This window comes from Podarcis gaigeae (genome assembly GCF_964106915.1).
Source record: "Podarcis gaigeae genome assembly, chromosome: 2".
Classification (NCBI taxonomy): domain Eukaryota; kingdom Metazoa; phylum Chordata; class Lepidosauria; order Squamata; family Lacertidae; genus Podarcis; species Podarcis gaigeae.
The window spans coordinates 93760985-93780774 of NC_139679.1; the positions used below are offsets into that span (position 1 = coordinate 93760985).

At 41.8% G+C, this 19790-nt stretch overlaps 1 protein-coding gene and 1 long non-coding RNA gene across 14 annotated transcripts in view; one reads left to right on the forward strand and one right to left on the reverse strand.

The window, feature by feature from the left end:
* LOC310837225 (contactin-4) overlaps positions 1–19790 on the reverse strand; it is a 509134-nt gene that overhangs the window by 128005 nt on the left and 361339 nt on the right. For 12 of the 13 annotated variants that reach the window (XM_083723375.1, XM_083723377.1, XM_083723366.1 and 9 more), the window contains 3 exons: positions 11792–11995; positions 4623–4725; positions 2877–3061 (listed from right to left, as the gene is read on the reverse strand). In XM_083723375.1, coding sequence (XP_083579501.1) covers positions 2877–3061; positions 4623–4725; positions 11792–11995 — 492 coding nt within the window. Of the gene's footprint in view, positions 1–1192; positions 1309–2876; positions 3062–4622; positions 4726–11791; positions 11996–19790 lie in introns of those variants that run through there. The other variant, XM_083723370.1, reaches the window with a different exon arrangement.
* LOC310838242 lies at positions 4013–15432 on the forward strand. The gene is made up of 4 exons (XR_014560842.1): positions 4013–4114; positions 5971–6219; positions 8220–8334; positions 14575–15432. It is a non-coding gene; the product is annotated as an uncharacterized lncRNA (long non-coding RNA).

The following is a 19790-nucleotide window of genomic DNA, read 5'->3' on the forward strand; positions in this document are numbered from 1 at the left end:
GAAATATATACAATTAAAGTGTATATAAATTTTATGAAATAAATAAAATAAAATGTAGCCAGTGCTAATGTGAAATGTTAACATGATTCTGTTCTGGCCTACATTATTTTATTTTATTACCTTTATAGAATTAATCAGTTGCCTTTTCATTTAAGTACAAGCATGAACCAACTTACAAGTGTAAAAAGAAATCAAAGTTGATTAAGAAACAGATCCAAACCTTAGGTTTTCTGATGCTGATGAACTACAACCCCCATCACCCCTAGTCAGAATGGCCAATGGCAAAGGATGGTGGGAACTGTAGTTTAACAACATCTAAAACGAAAGGTTGGGAAAGGCTGATCTGATGAATGCTCAGTAAGTAGATTGTCTGGAGGGATCCTTAGATCAAAAGAGAAGACATTGTTGAGGAATCCAAAAGTGGCATTCCTACATGCACACTTATCTGGGTGGAGGGAGGTTAACCATCAGTGAACATGGTATGAACAACTTCTCAATAAACAATGTTCACTTAGTGGAACAGAGGAGGAAAGGGGGGGAAAGTAAGCCATGATTCAGAAAGTGAGAGAAAGGATAACAGGAACCAGCAAGGTGATAAATAACAGTAATATGCAAGTTAAATGGAGAACTAAGATGGTTCGTGGGACTGTCAAAAGTGGAAAACACACAAGATGGAGGAAAACACAGCTTAATACGCTCCCCCCCCCCCAGATACTGATCTGCCACAAGGAGTGGGAAAAGTTAAGAAATCCATTTGAGAAAAAACAGGATTAGTGGTATCAAGGGAAAGATATCGAAGTTTCTGTTAATGTGAATAAAGAAAAAGTATTAAAAAGGAAAAGGTCACAAATCACAGCAGGTTTATTAACTGCTACTAATAAACAAACCAGACACTGCCAAAACAACAAGGGAGACAGCGCAAAGGAGCAGTATGAAGCTAGGATTTGCAGAAATGATTAAAAGTAGAAAGATGAAAATAGCAAGCAGCATGGCTGATAACAATCAAGAGAAGCCCAGCAACGACAAACCAATTTTATGGCACCTCTGTGTTTCATAGGTCCTTGCTGTCACCATACAATCCAGCACATAGGTATCAAATGGAGGCCAGGAAACCTCCTCCACCTCTTCCACTGGTAGAGCAGGGTGGAGAGGTAGAGAAGATTCCAGGTGGCAAAGGAACAGGCTGCAATACCTAATGGCTTGGGAGGGTGATCCTGCAGCTGAGAACTCTTGGGAACTGGCAGAGACTATCCAGGTGCCGGAGTTACAAGAGGAATTTCATGTCCGATACCCCCACAAACCCAAACCCCACAATTGGCAACTCAAGGAGATATCTGCTGAGACTGATGAGGAAGAATTTTTCGGGTTTCAATCCTCAGAAGAAAGCGAGAGCAACACAGATGAGGGGGTCTTAGAAGGTGATGTCATGGGACTGCCAGGGAGGAGCAGGAACAGGAAAAGGGAGATGGGCAGGAAGTGGCGATTGAGGAAAGAGGGGAGAGCCAGGAGGCGGAAGGGCTCTCAGAGGCTGAAGCAGAGCCCCAGCACCGCACAGAAAGTTCTGGCACCGGTAGTGAGGCAATGCCTGTTCTGTCTGCCAAGGAGAGGAGAGAGTTAAAGAGGAGGGGGGAGAGGCATCACATGAAGCTTCCCAGCCTTTTCTGTTGGAGGAGAAGCCAGCGGAGGCCACTCCCAGAATCTGAACTGGAGGATTCAGATGTATGATTGTAATGCGCTGCCTGTAAAATAAAGAACTGTATATATCTGTGAGTGAGCAGAGGTGCTTATTGCGAAGAGCATACCAAGCCATCACACTATCCCAGCAACTTTAAGGAAACTTGGAACTGGCTAGGTCCAAAGAACTCTAGAATATAGTTATTTGCCTTTCTTCTGGGCCCTCTCATGCTAATTGGCATTTTATGGTGGCAGGACCTGGGGAGAAGGAGGTCTAGAGTAAAGATTTGCAGTGGGGTTTCAGTGATTTTTGGTGGGAAGGGGGCTGGGTTGCAGCAAAATATGACATTTTGTGGGGGGATGTTTTCACAGGAAAAAAAGGGAGTGAATCCATTGAAAAAAATTACCTTTGTTGAAAAATCATGATCTCTCTCCTTGTTCTCTTGTCAGGAGAGGTGAAGGGGATTGTGCTGTGAATTGCAACCTTTAAAGTAGTTGCAACAGCCACTTTAGAGGAGGCAATCCATTCTGCAATTGGGAGAGCATGACCCTACTTCTCTCTTGGCAAGAGGAGGAGGGCCAAGCTGCACATACTCAGTCTCGACTGCCTTCTCTAAAGCGTCTGGTGCACTGCTATGCACAACATTACCCTCAGTCTCCTTTCAAGAGAGGAAGAAGAGAACAAATCCTTAAAAGATCTGTAGCTATGCAAACTTTTTCAGTCTTATATAATCTGCAGGGACATATACAGAAAAATCCCATAATTACTGTTACACAAGAATGAGTCCCAAATTCAGTGTGATACAGAGGGGGGGGGAGGGGGGGCCATTGAGATTAAAAGCTAGCCAGAAATGAAAACTCTAAATCTGAGGCCAAAATAGCCATCGTTTTTCAGAAGAGCATGTGGTTTTTCTTCCAGATGCAGCAGGAGAAAGACAGATAAATTGCTTTACAACTGCGTTTTACATCTTCCAGACCAATCTCCTTCTTACAACGTACGTTTTCATTTCTCCCTCACTTCCCAGCCTCAATCAATATGCCGGTCTCAGAGGTTTTTATTTTATATAAAATTACACTTGCTGAACAGTCCTATTTGCAAGACAAATATGAAGAGAAAAATCAACATTGACAGTGCAACAAAGCATTTACCACATTTTGGCCTCAGCTATAATGAAAAACAGGTGAGTAAATAATCAGGGTACCATAAAACGTCAGCTGGCCTCTGGCCACGTTCTTCCCTCTCACATTTTCAGCCACGCATTCGTACAGGCCAACATCTTCCTGCTGAAAGTTTGGGATTTCAAGGATGCTGCTTGATTTGTGCCTCCGAGCTTTTTTGGGGATCTGTTTTCCATCGGCTCTTCTCCAGGTGATCGTAGGAACCGGGCTGTTTATCAACAACAGAAGGGAGAAAATCCTGATGGTAAAGGCTGCATTCTTTTAATTGTGCTGCTATAGACAGACAAGTTCATTTATATATATAACACATCATTGCAAATACAGCCACAAAATGACTAGCCCCCCCCAACCATTTGTAGCAATAACTGTCAGGAGTTCAGCCTCCACTCGAGTAGGACCCTGGCAGAGACACATGCTCGACTGTATGCGTAACAGAGCTCAGCAACCCAGCATTTTGGCTAATCTACTTTATTTACATATAAACACACACAGAGCACTGCAACATGGCTCCCTCTCTCTCTAGCATCAGACAGCAAAGATAAAAAGAACAAAGGACAATTGTCCCACTTTACGGAACACAGTAGCAAAAACATCCTGTCTCTGTCACTTCCCACTCTGTGGAGTCAAAAAATACACCGTCATGTTTAAGACAACAATCCCATGACTGCAATCATGGAGCAGGAAGCCTAAGAAGCTCTGGAAGCCTAAGGAATGCTCTCGTGAGATCTCGTGGGACAATTCAAGTCTCTGCAAGATCTCACAGAAGCATCCAAGCAAGCAGGCCTCTGCCCGCTCTTGTCCCAAGTCAGGTGGTGAGTTTAAAAGCCCCTTTTTCCACTGGATAACCCAAGTGGACCAAGCATGCAAAACTCTCCACTTTACTTACAGGGCAAGGCCCACTCAGCATGCCGGCTCTTGAGAGTGCTGAGGATGCTCTCTCTCCCCACAACCTGCTGGCCACAGGGCAGCTCCAAGGGTTTGATCATACACAATTTTTGGGTATACATGTTACCGTTGGAACACCCCCCCCCCCAATAAGATGAGTGATTACTGCATGCATTTATATGAACAGCCTTGATGGATCAACACAAAGATCTGTCCACCGCATCTTGTTCAGCAGACAGTTTGCTGTATCTAGATTTTCACAAGCAAATGTATAATAAAAGTAATGGCCTACACAGTTTACTCACACCAGTGGATACTTGGGAGTCACAGATCAATTTACCAGAATTGTCCCCTGTGGTCCAAATCTATACTACAGGTTGGTATAATGGCATTATGATACTTCCTTTATATTAAATACCTTCCCCACTATTTCCAACATTGAAGTTTCCTTTTTCACTGCTATAACATGTTGACTTTCCACTGAATAACTCACAATGACATCAATTTTTTGTTTTCTAAGCAGCTGCAGCGAAAGTAGGTATTATCAACTGATACATTAAGGTCCCCACCCCCGCTGGTGGGGGAGTGGGGTTGTTCCGAGGTGCATCAGATTCATGCACCAAACTTCATCAGTAGCTGTCCAAGTGATCATAATTCGAAGTAACAATGTACATGTGTATTTGGATAGCAAAACAAAATGAAAAGTCCACAGAGCATGACTGGTCAAACTGAGAGGGGCATGAATGAGCGCTGTAAGCCAAGAGAGACAACATCACAGTTAATGGAGGTTGTGCGAAGCAGAAAACCCACAATTTACTTGATTTTGCCCTAACAACCTGCAAACTGTTTTAGTACAGCAGAATGGGTGAATGGCAAAAACTTACTTTCCCAACGCAAAGCATTCCAGTCTCACAGTTGTTCCTTTCGCAGATGGAACCATTTCTGGGAACTGCACTTCTATTTTCGGCTCATATTCGCCCATCACTCCTGTGAACATATAATGGATGCTAAATTGCCTTGAATTCTGCATTACACATCCCCAAGTATGCCTGAGTTAACCCAGGGCAGTTTTGTACATCATTACGTGCCCAATTAATCTGTTCATTTCAAACAGGACCCTCGTCTCCAACAGCCACACACCGTGAGGCTCCCTTTCCCTATTTACTTCCAGAGGAAAATTTGTTTTGCAGCTCTCAGCCATCTGCCTAAGATTACATCTCATCATGGCTCTTTGCTTTTTCATTTTTCTGCATTCTTCTTGTGAAAGGAAAGTGCTAATAAAGTACAATCAATGCCTTTTGGAGAAAGTAATGCAGAGCAAACAACTCTTGATAAAGCACTGCCAGCTAACCAAAGCTCCTATTAACTTTTAGGGTGCAATATCCTCTAAGGCGCTACAGCGGTTGTGTAGTTTGCTTAAATTTTACTGTGTTAGTAATTCGACCATTACATCAAAGCAGTTGTTTTATTTTTCTAAAAAAATCGTATTAAATAATGCACATAAAAAGTCATTCTGTTTATACTAAATCAACACTTTTCTTACCAAACGAGTAGCTTCCATAAACCATTAAATACAGTCAAAAACATAAATATATATGGTATCATAATTCAATTCTTCTTTATGAACATTCATTCTTGCCCAGCTTCAATAAGACTAAATATTTATGCACGGTAGAAGTTAGGGAAGCCTGTAGCTATAAGAAAGTAATAGCTGCATGTGAATTAGATTCAGAATGACCACCTTTGGGAATGTAATTCAGTGGTCAGCTGGATAGCCTCTGGCTACCTGTGCCTTGGGATACGGTCTGCTATTTAGACAATGTGCTGCTACAGGTTTTGCCTAATTGCCCTCTCTTTGCTGGATGACTGGCTCATAGTCCAGGTGGCAAGTTGATGTTTCATCAATGGAAACTAATGACAGTAGAGGTAATATCGGTGGATTGCTCTCCTGCTGTTGAAATGAAATGCCAAGTCAAGTTTCAGGAGGCAATAGTCCTGCAGCTGAAGAATGGGGAGAACTAAAAGAGGCAGAAACACACAGAGAGGACTGACAGTTTCACAGATGGGTGTTAGTAAGAAACTGGGCTGCAGAAGTCGCAACTCTCATGCACTGTGCTTATTTGGGTATATCTCATTTCACAATGCTTTGCTTTGCTTTTATATGCTGAATCATGGTCCCACATTCAGGTACTTATAGCTGTTCTTACTGTCCCTTCCTTGTTGTGTGCATAGAAAAGAGAGCACTCCACATCGAATCCCAAAGGCGCTATTACATGGCTTGTAGTTTTCTTCTTGTTCTACTGCCAGTACTTCTCCAACAATGATGATGGTGATGGCGTCAACAAATTCCTACTGCTGCTACCACCGTGATTGACTATTGATAACAATAGCAAGCTAGATGCTCAGCTAAACAGACAATGGCATGATTCCCCAGGCAAGGAGGGGGACAAAAAGAGAACAGAAGCATCCAGCTAGTAACAGGTGAGGGAGTGACATGAAACAAGCAAGTTTAAGGATTTGAAGGAAAAAAGGCATGGGGCATAATGAATGGGGAAGAGAAGAATTTGCTGTACCTTGTAGCCTCCTCTCATAATCTCAAATGATACATTTTCCAAGTAAGCATTCAGAGATTCTCATTAACTGTTGTGCGTAGACCCCTGCTGCTGCACACGATGATCCGTAGGCTACACAGTGGTACCTCTAGATACGAACGGGATCTGTTCCGGAAGCAAATGTAACTAGCGACGGCACGTCTGAGCATGCACACGTCGCTTTTCGCCGCTTCTATTACTTCCGGGTTGCCGCGGAGTGCAACTTGAACGCGCTCAACCCGTAGCGCATTCAACCCGAGGTATGACTGTATCTGTATCTATAGACTATATCTGTAGGCAATCTTTAGTTGGGTATGGAAAGGAAATAGGGAATCCCTGATCCCCTCCTAAAATAATACACAGAACATGAGCGGGGGTGTGGTGGGAAGTACCAGCTTCTCCTGAGCTTCCTTCTTCCCAAACATGGTTGGGATTGTTTATTTATGCGATTTGCATGTGCATAACTAGAAATGAGTGCACAAAATCTATGCAGCCATAGGCTTCATACCACGGGGCAGCCAATGTATCTAGGCCTTCGCTGGTTGAGGAAGGAAGATTTCACTTGCCTCAGGATCCCTTCTTTTCCTGGAACCTTGAATAATTCGTATCAAGTATCCTGTGTTTAGTGGTGGACTTTGGGGTCTTCAATTTCAGTGGTGCCCTATGCGATGCCAAAATTCAGTGGACCCCTGCCTCTCGCCTTCCATTATGCATTATAGTTGTGGTGCCCCGAAGGCTCCGCGCCCAGTGCGACCAAACCAATTGTACTCCTCTAAATCCGCCTCTGCTGTGCTGCACTAGGGGAGACCGCTCCTAAGTTTTAGAACTGTCATAATTGCTAAATATATTTCCTACAACTCTGATATATAAAGTGCAATATAGATGTTTTCCCTCAAACATCCAGATAAGGAAATGCTTTTATTATAAACACAGCTTTCTCAGAAGGAATGTGGGTTGATGTTGATATGCATGCTACTTTTACTGTCTATACTGCTTCAACACAATAACAGGTTGCCTTTCCCCCCATTCACTTAGCTTCAAAGACTGTACGATATAAAGTGCAGCTGCCACATAAAATCAGTCATCTAAACAAACTATGCTAAGGATACTTGTATGGATTGCATTCTAAACAGCCAGGGAACACCAGTCACTGTCAGTATCCTGTTTCTTTCAACATGCTTTCCAAAGGCAGCATATGTTTCTCCAAGCTTTTCAGCATTCATCATTTCAAAGTATAAAAAAAAAAAGCAAGGGGGAAAAGGCGCCAAACCAGTGCTGCAAGCAAAACATGTGATAGCCCAACACAGACTTAGACTCTAGGAGCCTGCAGAGAGAGTGCTAACAAACAGGCCACATGGTTGTGGAAATCTACAAAAAATAAAAAAGAGAGCAAGAGATCAGATTATACACTGCAGTCTGCCTACTTGTCTATTCTCCCCTCCTAGCCACACAGCAGAATTCATCATGTTATGCGAGTGCTGTGAGAATGTGAATGGTGAGACCTCAATGATCTCTACAAACTGGGCAAATGGACAGTAAATAGTGAAATGCAAATTCAGTGCAAACCTAAAGTCATGTGCACTAGGGCAAAAAAAATAATTGCACATATATGTTCAGGGGTCTGAAGCGTGTGACCAGGAATGAGACCTTGGAGTTGTGAGTATTTCAATGAAGATGTTGACCTAGTAATCTGTGAAAAAGTTAAATTCCATGTTGGGATATCATTAGGAAAGAGGCTGAAAAGAAAACTGCCAATCTCTCTCAATTTTAGTGTAACAGAAAATATCCCAATGGCCACCCCCAGCAGCTTCATCTAGATATTGGCCTGTTTGCAAAGCATTTTGTGGATAAAATTGTTAATAACCACTGTTATTGCAAATGACTTTCCAGAGGTCTCCAGAACACCATCTAGACCTGTTGAGTTGGATGAATTTGAATTACCGGTAGTAAGGCTCTTGACTCTCATGACTGATAAAAACAAGCAGGGAGGGGATGCGCCAGTGAGGTGAGTGTTGTTGTTGTTGTTGTTGTTGTTGTTGTTGTTGTTGTTGTTGTTGTTGTTGTTATTATTATTATTATTATTATTATTATTATTATTATGCCACCCATCTGATTGGGTTGCTGCAGCCACTCTGGGAGGCTTCCAACAAATTATAAAACCACAGCAAAGCATCAAACATTAAAAACTTCCCTAAACAGATGCCTTTTGAAAGTCAGATAGCTGTTTATTTTCTTGATATCTGATGGGAGAGCATTCCACAGGGTGGGGGTGACTACCCAGAAGGCCCTCTGCCTAGGTCCCTGTAACCTCACTTTTTGCAATGAGAGAACTACAGAAGGTCCTCAGAACTGGATCTCAGTGTCTGGGCTGAACGATGGGTATGGAGCCGCTCCTTCAGGTATACAGGGCCAAAGCCATTTAGGACTTAAAAGGTTAGCACTAACACAGGTGCAGCAGTGGATGTGCTAGGCTGGTGTATGGCAGGATGCAAGCCAGTAAACTGAACTTTAAACCAGGTAAGTGTGAGGCACTGTTAGCACAATCAGAAAGTGCTCCTTAAAATCTATGTCCCCGCTTTAAAAACAAACAAAAAACCCAACTCTATTGATTACTATAGGGAGGTCTTTATGGACTAATTGAGGAGTGTCTGAAAGTATAAGGAGCAGATTGTAAAAGTGAAGTCCAAACATAAAGACAATTCTTGCTAGGAAAGACAAGTGCATAGAGTATTATTTTTTTTAAAAAAAGGAAAAAGTTTATACCACACAGATTGCCTTTTATATACTTCTCGTAACAATGAAATAAATACCATCTCTATAGAGGAGTTACAAACTGGCCTTATATTGATCCAGGGAACAAAGTCTACTTTTACCATTGCTTGGCTGCCCCCATTTATATTCCCTGCAGAGAAAATGCTACCTGGTATTGAAAAGGCTTGACCAATGGGTTAAGGAACATTTTCTGATTGTGCCATACAATATAAAGAAACAGCCCAATTTAAGGAAACAAGAGAATAAACTATTGCTTTCAGGAAGCTCTAAAGTAACATCTGAAGATTTATATTTTAGGAGCCTTGAGAGGCAACTTAGAGTGCACAACAGTTTGTAGATGTCATGCCTTGCACAAAGGCTGAGGTGTGAACAGGTGAGAAGAGGGGGCACACATTTAACAGAGCTATTGGTGTTTTACACAGCTTTCCACTGCTTCTTCTAGATGCCAAGTAGCTACTTTTCCAATATCCTTGAGGAAAATAACTAGGGGTGGCTTTCAAGTAAGTTTTGTTCAGAGAAGACCTACTGAAATTCATAAGTTTGACTAGTCAGGGTCATTAATTTTAATAGATGTAATCCAAGTAAAACTTAATTGAATACCAAAATATCACCCTATCTATCCAAAATCCCTACAAACTCTTATGCCAACATTGTACAGTGGTACCTCGGGTTAAGTACTTAATTCGTTCTGGAGGTCCGTTCTTAACCTGAAACTGTTCTTAACCTGAATCACCACTTTAGCTAATAGGGCCTCCTGCTGCTGCCGCCGCGCCACCAGAGAACGATTTCTGTTCTCATCCTGAAGCAAAGTTCTTAACCTGAGGTACTATTTCTGGGTTAGCAGAGTCTGTAACCTGAAGCATCTGTAACCTAAAGCATCTGTAACCTGAAGGGTATGTAACCCAAGGTATGGCTAAATTATAAGTTCCAAGCTGTTATTTGACATGGGACAAAAGCTGTCATTGCCACCAATGGCAGCTTCTCTGCATTGCTACATCACAGCTTTGTAGTGCAATTTTTCATTAGGGCCACGATGTGGAAGATGCCTCTAATCATGATCACACACACATATAACTGCTATTTTTAAAGGGGAAAAACATACAGAAGGACAGATTGGGCATTTAATGTAATATGCAGTCTAGTCCTTGTTCTCTGGGTAATAAAATAATTACATCTTTTGATACTTTAAAAGTTTCCAAATACTTGTGTTGTCTGTGGAAGACAGGGATGGAAAAAGATTTCTTCTGCCATAGAATGGTGTATTTTCATCAATAAATACCTTATGTGCCTTTGTTCCTAGACCTATTATAACGGAAATAGTTCTAAACTGCATGACTAGCACCAAAGTGATGAATTACACAGTTCAGTATATTTTACATTAAATGAGAGAGGAACATTATGAAATTTCTTTTTGTAACACTTATTCATGTAATTGGAACATTAAACGTTGATGAATTTGCCTCTTAGTGTGCTAATTTAATGATGAAATGCTCTAATGAAAATAATCTGTCATATATATTGAGATGTACTGGACATGTCAAACTCAATTTTTTTTTAAAAGGATCCAGATGTTCCTGTCAGCATGTTAGAACATGCATGCCTTGCAGTTTGCATTTCATTGCAACAAATGCAAACTGCAATTCGCTATTGAAAGACTGGGGCCTTGCCAGTTGGCCTCTCAATACACTGGAGTGTATGAATAGTCAAGTGTAAATTGCATTTAAACATGTGAGCTACCAGAAACGGGAGAGCTGGAATATGAAAATTATAAATTGAGGTCTCAGGCTGTTCTGTGACGAGCCTAATGCAAATTTAACCTGTCTTCAACGATACTAACACTTCAGCCTCAGGGAAACCTGATCATCTTGTGCTTAAATGAATGTTGCTGATCTTCCCTGTTGAACTCAACAGTGTTTCCCAGCACATCTATAATAAACAGTAGAATACACTTCAAGTACATTTCAAGTACATTTTACATGAATGACTTCAGTAAACATGCCAGAGTAGGCGCAAAGCATGAATTCCTAAGAGAAGCGCTTATGGGTAACTGACTTCAAAGTCACCACCGTAAGCAATCATTATATTAAAGCGTTATTTCCAGGGTTTCATCAGGTATGAGTCCAAGACTTGCTTCCTTTGAAATAAATGCTTTGCTTTACAGAAATGCAAGGGAAGACAGTGATTCTCTGCCACTTCCTTGTGATGTCTTATCACAGCCGGAGGCCCTTGTTTAATAATAATAATAATAATAATAATAATAATAATAATAATGTATATATTATACTGTTATTCTAGTTCATTTTCCTTTGCCAATGCCAGAGGAAGTGCTAGAGCTGCTGCCGCCAACATTCATTGTCCAAGGACACCACATGGCTACTACAGAGGAGGTTACTTCCCTGCTCTCTCATTCGTCTTAAGTGATTACCCCTTTGCTTTTGAATATTACAAGTGTATTCCATTTCTTGGGTGTGATATAGAATAGCAAGTCGCTTTGGGTTGCTTTGGGCAAGATAAAATGACTAACAAATTTAATAATGAACAATAATGACAATAACCCTAAGGTCAAAATTATCCCATTGGTCTTTCTTTCTAAGACTCCTTGGTACCTGTTCTTTGGTAAAAAACGCACCCATTACCTCTTTTTCCTACAAGGAAGCCAAACCTACTCAGCACTTAACAGGAAATCTTACCATCGTTTCTCAAGATTAAAGGTGTAGGAGGTCCCAGCACTCTGTTGTTAGTTACAGTGTTTGTCACTACACAAGTGTAATTCCCCACATCAGATTTCTCCACTTTAGCTATGTACAAATTTCCAGTCTCCTGAGAAACAAAACGGCGATTATCCTGATGCACAAAAGATGGGTATTCATTGAAGATCCAGGCATAGATCAGTTCTGAAAGGGAAAGGGGAGAAAGACTATTAATATTATTTTTTTATACAAATACTGCAAAACTATAATCTTGATGATATAATGGAATCACAGAAATGCACAGCCATTTGAAGCAGTTTCTATAAGGCCTATGGCCTTGTGAATCAACTCTGAGCTAGTCGAAAAATAATCAAAACTTAGCTTAGGTGCTTAAAAATATTAAAGGTTTAAGACATTTAAGAACACAGGAGCCATAGATCAGACAAAGTCCAACATAGTCCAGTATCTCACTATGACCAACCAGAAGCCTGTCTATAGGAAGCCCACATGCAAGGCCCAAATCCAAGAGCTCTCTCTGAATGCACTTTCCAGAGGTGTTGGCTGGGCAAGAAAATGTATCACATGTAATATGAGAATTTCCTGGATCCCAAGATCAAGGTTTGGTTCAAGTACTTTGGTGAGAGAACTCCAGCAGAGATTTGAAATCACAAAACATGCAGCGAAGTAAATCGTGGGAATATAGGCTGTTAGACCTTTAAAATATGCCCTTTTAAGTTCTTCCAAGGTTAACTACTTCCCCTAGTGTAGAAGAAAATTAAACACTTGGAAAGTTTAAAATGGATTCCTTACAAACTCTTCAAAGGTCAGATTCATGTACTTTTCCATACAGCATTCAGAAAATACGGGCAACCAAACATAGGTGAAAGTTCTTAAATCATTTGTATACGGACAAAAGGAATGGCTTGCTAGACACTGTAATGATACCTCTTATTGAATCAAAAGCTTGCAGCTCTTTGCTCCTCTCACCCCAACAGTCAGCCAGACCCACTATTTGTGATATGGCTGAGCTCTGCCACACCTGCACCTTCTCCTGAAATGGATGGGGCACAGCTACCCCTCTCCTCCCCCCACTCACAATGAGAAGGGGAAATGGCTGCTGTTTGTTCATGACTGGTTGAGTCTCTTTCTCCAGTTTGATGATCAGTCCTTCGTCCACCTTCCTTGTTCCCTGGTGCTCCAGAGTCTTGCTACAAGAATTCTCAGAGAAAGGTGAGCCTAACAGGCAGTGAAGGGATGTTCTGATGCAGGGGACAGCAACCTTTTTCAGCTGTTGGCCAGTCCACCGTCCCTCAGACCATGTGGTGGGCTGGACTATATAGTACATATATATATTTTGGGGGGGAATGAACAAATTCCTATGCCCCACAAATAACCCAGAGATGCATTTTAAATAAAAGCACACATTCTACTCATGTAAAAACATGCTGATTCCCGGACAGTCCATGGGCCAGATTGAGAAGGCGATTGGGCCGGATCCGGCCCCTGGGCCTTCGGTTGCCTACCCCTGGTCTAATGTATCTTTCCCCCTACTTAAGCACTGTTAATGGAGCAAGCAGGATCTCCGCACTGCAACCTGCAAAGTGTGCGGTTCCAGAATACGGAACAGGTGCAGGATTAATTACAGAGACTAACCCAACAGACCACGCCCACTTTTGGAACATCTAAAACATCCACCATTTCCCTAAATACACAAATGGAAACTGTTTGCATATATACAGACATCTGTTTAGACAGCATCTATTGACTGCTTGGAAATTTGCATGATTTGGAGATAATGTGCCCAGTTCCCTGTGGTTAAAATCTCCATCTGATTCTTCTAGTGAGCTCATCTTCTTGGATTAACAAAATAAACATTATTCAAGGCCTCTCCGTGCCTCCCCCCCCCCCCGCCCAAATCATATACAGATTTGGTTTTATATACGCTTGAGGGCAAGAGAAAAACAAGCCTGTATAGTAAATGAAGTTGTAATCAACTGAATTATGACTAATTATATAATACTCCCAAATTTATAGAATATATTTGGAAAATATCCAACAAGGAAAACAAGAATAGTGTTTAGGTTAATTTACTACAATCTCATGAATATAAAGCGAATACCCCGAACACCCTGGATAGACTCAGGAAATTAGAGAACAAGAAGATGTTGCCTCTTTATACGAAGAACACTAATTATAGTGAAAAAGTGTGCTCTTATTTTAATACTCTCTAATGAGTCATCATTGTAATTGACCTCAACTGTTGTGATGCAATTTGCGAATATATTGGGCTCAATCCAACACAATAATTTCCTGCAGGATCGACCACCATTCATCTCTCTGTGACTTGTGTGAGCCTATTATGTTCTAATGTTCCATTGTTTGCCGACATAAGATAAAGGCATGTAGATTGTTGGGCTTTTATAGTAACAAAAACCCCACAGGGCTAGAGACCCTCTTCATAGACGTGGGATTTTTTATAAAAAAAGATATGATAATTATGTTTATGTGGGACTATCTAATCATTGTATTTACACATGTGCATCTAATTATGAGTAACCCCATGCTGATGTCAAGAGGATACTCAGAGTAAACAAGGTAACACTTCTCAGCAGGCTTAAATTTTCCAGAAAGTAATTAGCATTTATTTTTTGTTTTAATTTACACTTGCCAAACAATTAACTAGTTTCTTTGTAATGCAGGCAGCAGTAAGCAGCCATTCCTACTTTCCTATGCACAGGGAGGTTTTTGGTTGTTTTTTTTAAGCCTTCATTTATTCTCCACAGACCCTACACTTCTCATCAGAAAACAAGGAAGAATCTGGGAACACAAACCTTCTCAGCAGTGCTAAAACAAGATAATTCGCAAGCACCTTTCACATGCTTCCCCTGCCATAAAGGGGAGCTATTCTACTATGGCACAATGCCATGCGGCAGAGGAGCTCCTTTGAAATCTGTGACCACATCAGTAGGGTCAAACACATGCCTCTTACCAATGAAACTGGCCTGCTAATGGGATGGAGAGTGATTGCTATGTAGGGCCTATGCACCTGGTTCTACATAGCCATTTTTTTATTCTTCACACATGTACTCCTTCAGTGTTGGGACACACTGCATTGAAATACAACCGATACGAGGCAGGGCATTTGGAGGTCGTCACATTCTGCTTCTGAAATGCAAAGTTGAGGAATGGTGTTGGCACCACAGTAAACAGAGCGCAAGATACTTGAGGGAGTGGATTTACATGTTCACACCGAGAGCATCCCCCATGTGCAGCATAGTGAGTCACTGCCGATCATTGTGCTTTATCACCTCTCATCTACATTTCTGTTTTAGAGTTTTTATCAAGATGAGAAAACAAGATCGGCTGTAATGGTGACTCAGCGCATGGTGACTGATGCAGGAGGTGATAAGTGCACACCCCATATGGATTAACGTTGCAAGAACTTCCTCATGGAAACGCTTAGTTTAAGGGTGTTCTTTTAAAAAGAATTGGGGTGGCCATCAATGCTGTCAATTAGAGCAAACCATTCTAAATCTGATGTGACAATCTGGAATTATTAAAAGAACGTGACTCAAAGTTAACATGCTCACTTTGTGAATAGTGTTGGCCTAACTGAAATTTTATAAATGGTTTTCTTTTGCCTCTGCTACCACAACACTGCACTATTTTTTAAAAATAAATAAATAAACTGAACCAACCAAGTAACCCATCCTATTCATTTCTAAATCATTATTTTTAAAAATCTGGTTTTTTCAAAAGCATTAGCCCATAGTATTTTCCTCAGTACTGTATAATCTGTATGGAACAAGGGTACCAAAATGATGGCTATTTATATTATTCTATCCATCTACAGGAATACAGAAACATATAAGTTATGACTGAATGCAGTAACAGCAGCATGTAAATATATGCTGCAAAATACTCATTTTGATTTCCTTAGAGATTCCCATGTGCTATTTGTGTCTGTTCAAACTTGACGGATTTCTTCTGATAAGGCTTCACATGCTAATTGCTCTGGAAGTGACAGGCAGTTCCTGTCCCATAGGCAATTTGTAACAACTGAGTAAACAGACACTTAAAATACAGCATGAAATGGCTTTTGGCTAGTCTGGCGAGCAACTGAAATACTATTAGAACTTATAACAACAAGGTGTCTGCCAGCGCTGAGGATGCAAGCACAGCAGCAAAGTAATTTAAGGCTTTTCAGATAGACAGCGCCAGATGTGAAGTAAAATTTCATGGAAAAATCTGGGAATTTTAGCCTAATAGAGTGTGTGTGAGTGTGTGTGTGTAGCAGAAAGGGTGCTTCTTGGAAGTAGCTGTCTCATTCATGGAAGAGCATTTGTGTATCTTCACAAGTGTGCCACTAGATTAGTTATTCACCCACACAATGTAGCATTCTTGTCATCTAGCTGTTATTTTTCCTTACCCTAGTCTTTGAACATTTAAGTGGTATGTATATTTAACTAGGGACGTGGGTGGCGCTGTGGGTTAAACCACAGAGCCTAGGACTTGCTGATCAGAAGGTCCACAGTTCGAATCCTCGCGATGGGGTGAGCTCCTGTTGCTCGGTCCCTGCTCCTGCCAGCCTAGCAGTTCGAAAGCACGTCAAAGTGGAAGTAGATAAATAGGCACCACTCTGGCAGGAAGGTAAACGGCGTTTCCGTGCGCTGCTCTGGTTCGCCAGAAGCGGCTTAGTCATGCTGGCCACATGACCCGGAAGCTGTACGCCGGCTCCCTCGGCCAATAAAGCGAGATGAGCGCCGCAACCCCAGAGTCGGTCACGACTGGACCTAATGGTCAGGGGTCTCTTTACCTTTATATTTAACTAACCCTTCCTTCTAGTCCTATGTTTTGGAACTCAAATTCTACATGCAAAACTATAATAATTATGGGGAAGAGCCAAGGCTCACTGCTAGACTGTACCCTTCCATTTACAATATCCCTGGTTCAATCCCTGTAGCCTATAGTTCAATCACTAACAGGGAAACCTCTAGTCTATGGGTCTAATTAGGGCTCCCCACTTTGTCTGTGATACAGTTTGATCCAAACCAAACCTACCTGGCAATCAACTAACAATAAATGATATCAGACACAGGACAGGTAAACTTATAGGGCCAAACAGAAAAGGAAGAATCAGGAGCACACTTCGCATTCACTCTGTATTCTTCCTTTCAAGCTGCTGGTACAAAATCAGCATTTTTTAAAAAATGGTGCAATATTCAAAATGTATCAAATTACAGCTTGGTTCAAGAAATGTGTGCAAAAGAAGAAGGGAAGAATCAGAAGCATACTTAGAGTGAGCTCGTGAGTCTTCCTTTGAAGTTGAATGACCTGATATCATGTGATTAACAGGTGGGCAGCATTGTTTGGATTTGCCCACCAACTCCTGAGCTTAAGGAATGCAACAAGGTGTGGTATGAAACAAGGATAATGGAACCTGCTTAGCCACAAGATCACTAGGTGACATTGGGCAGATCATCATTTGCCAAACTGACTTGATATAGGGCATTTGTCTGTTCTTGGTGGGGTTGCACTCTCTCTGAAAGAAAAGGTTCATAGTTTGGAAGGGCTCCTGGATCCATCTCTTGTCACTTCAGGCTCAGGTAGTCTCTGTGACTAGGAATGCCTTTGGTGGCTCCCACAACTATGGCTATTCTTGAATGGGGATAGCCTGGTCACAGTGTTTCATGCACTGGTAACCTCAAGACCTGATTACTGTAATGTGCTCTATGTGGGGTTATTCTTGGTCCAGATGGTGCAAAAGGCTGTAGCTAGGCTAAAAGTTTGCACAGGCTGCCCCTACATTACTGGGCCAAGTTGAAGGTTCTTGTATTAATTGACCTCTTGGACCCAGGATACATTAAAGACAGCCTGATCACTTATATCTCTGCTCAATCATTAAGATATTCAAGGGAGTCATCATTGGTGGTCCTCCATGGCTTGATCCTCCTGGAATCTCCTCTGGAGGTTGGGGGGAACTCCTAGAACAGAATTAAGGGGGATTGGGAGGAAGGAAAGGGGGCAAAAGTCCCACTGTGCTAGTGGTAAACCTTGCGCAGACAAGAACCTGACATATTGCTCTGCTGAATAAAACCCAAATAACTTCCTTTTTCAGCTGTTCACTATCATAGACTTTGCCCAGTGTTTAAACACAAGTACCTGCTTAACACCTGAATTTTAATCTGATTACTATTCTAGTTAGTTCTCTACTGTCCCATTAATATTTAAATTATCACTTTAACAGTTAATGGGCTGTTTCTCCCTGAACATTGTAGCTGCATGAACTAGAAGCGCTTCCCTTCAGCTCCTTCACGGAGCTGCGTGAGCACAACTTTTCTTCTATTCACAAGAGCTCCTTCCATTCACAGAACAATGCTGGATCCCACCTGATAAAATCAAATGGGCAGACTAGAATTTTTCACACATGTGCTGAATGCAGCATGTACTCTTGTGTATGGACATTTCACTGACCAAAGGGAATTGGTTTGCCCTAGATACCTCATTGTGAGTCTTTCTCTACATGCCCTGGGTACTCCGCTAAGCTTCCTGAAACACAACAAAAGGAAAGCAGATTTTGTCAAAGAGTTAAACTCTTTGTGCACAAGGTCACAAGGTATTAAAACCTGCTCCAAAGCTCTGGGGCAACAAAGCAGAGATGACACGGACATGAAACATGTTAAATTCCCTAATGACCCTCAGGCTCTCTGAGGGAAACCTGAACTATCCAAGCATTTGAAATCTGGTGAAGAGGAAAGAAGAAGAGGAGTTTGGATATCATATCCCGCTTAATCACTACCCTAAGGAGTCTCAAAGTGGCTAACATTCTCCTTTCCCTTCCTCCCCCACAACAAACACTCTGTGAGGTGAGTGGGGCTGAGAGACTTCAAAGAAGTGTGACTAGCCCAAGGTCACCCAGCAGCTGCATGTGGAGGAGCGGAGACGCGAACCTGGTTCCCCAGATTGTGAATCTACCGCTCTTAACCACTACACCACAAAGATGGTGACAATGCTATGGATGAACCGAAATACAACTCTACAGGTTCCTTTGGTGAAGGGCTGTAGCTCAATAACAGAGCATCTGCTTTGGAAGGAGAGTTCTCCAGGTTCCATAGCTGCCATCTCCATCCAGATAGGGCTGATAAATTCTTCCAGTCTGAAACCCTGGAGAGCCACTACAGACAATACTAAATTAGACAGACCATTGATCTGACTCAGGCACCATGCAATAGCACAGTGGCAGTCAGACCAGCTTGGGATCCAGGAGATCCTGAGCTGGTACAGTCCTGTCCCCACTTGAAATACCTCCTTTTGGAGCTTTTCTACTTGGTCCTGCCAGTGCAGATCCTAGCAGCAGGGCTCCTACCACCCCACTCATTCAGCCACTGGTGGTAGACTGGCTAAGCCGGAAGAGCTGGACAAAGGGACACCTCAACCTAATATCACCACCCCGCCCCACCCCACAACCTGGAATATGAGGGGCTTGGATTGCTCTGTAAAACAGGCCACTAAGTAAAATCACATTCTCAGTTTAAAACAAAATGAAAGATGTTTACAGTGGCTGCCTAAATCACAACAAGGAGCGGGGCAGTTGTATTTGCCAATGGAGGAAGTTTCACAATTGTGGGGCCACTACTGAAAAGGCCACACTTGTCTATTGCACTTACCAAACTAAATTCCCTTCCAGACAAGTCCATGAGAAGCCCCTCTGAAGCTAATTACACTTATCTGGCAAGTTCATAGGCACAGGATTTAAATAATTTGGTCCCACACCATTTAAGACATGGCTTGGGAAACTTTTTCAGTCTAAGACTCAGATTACATCTGAGCTTTCTTGCAATCAAGAGGCCTGATGCTCAAGGAGGATTAGAATCATATAGATTTATTATACATGTGTGTGTGTGTGTGTGTGTATGCATGTATGCAATGATATTCTAAAGGAACACTTTGAGGACTGACACTATTAAATAAATTAAAGATTTCTCTCTTATCTTTGCTT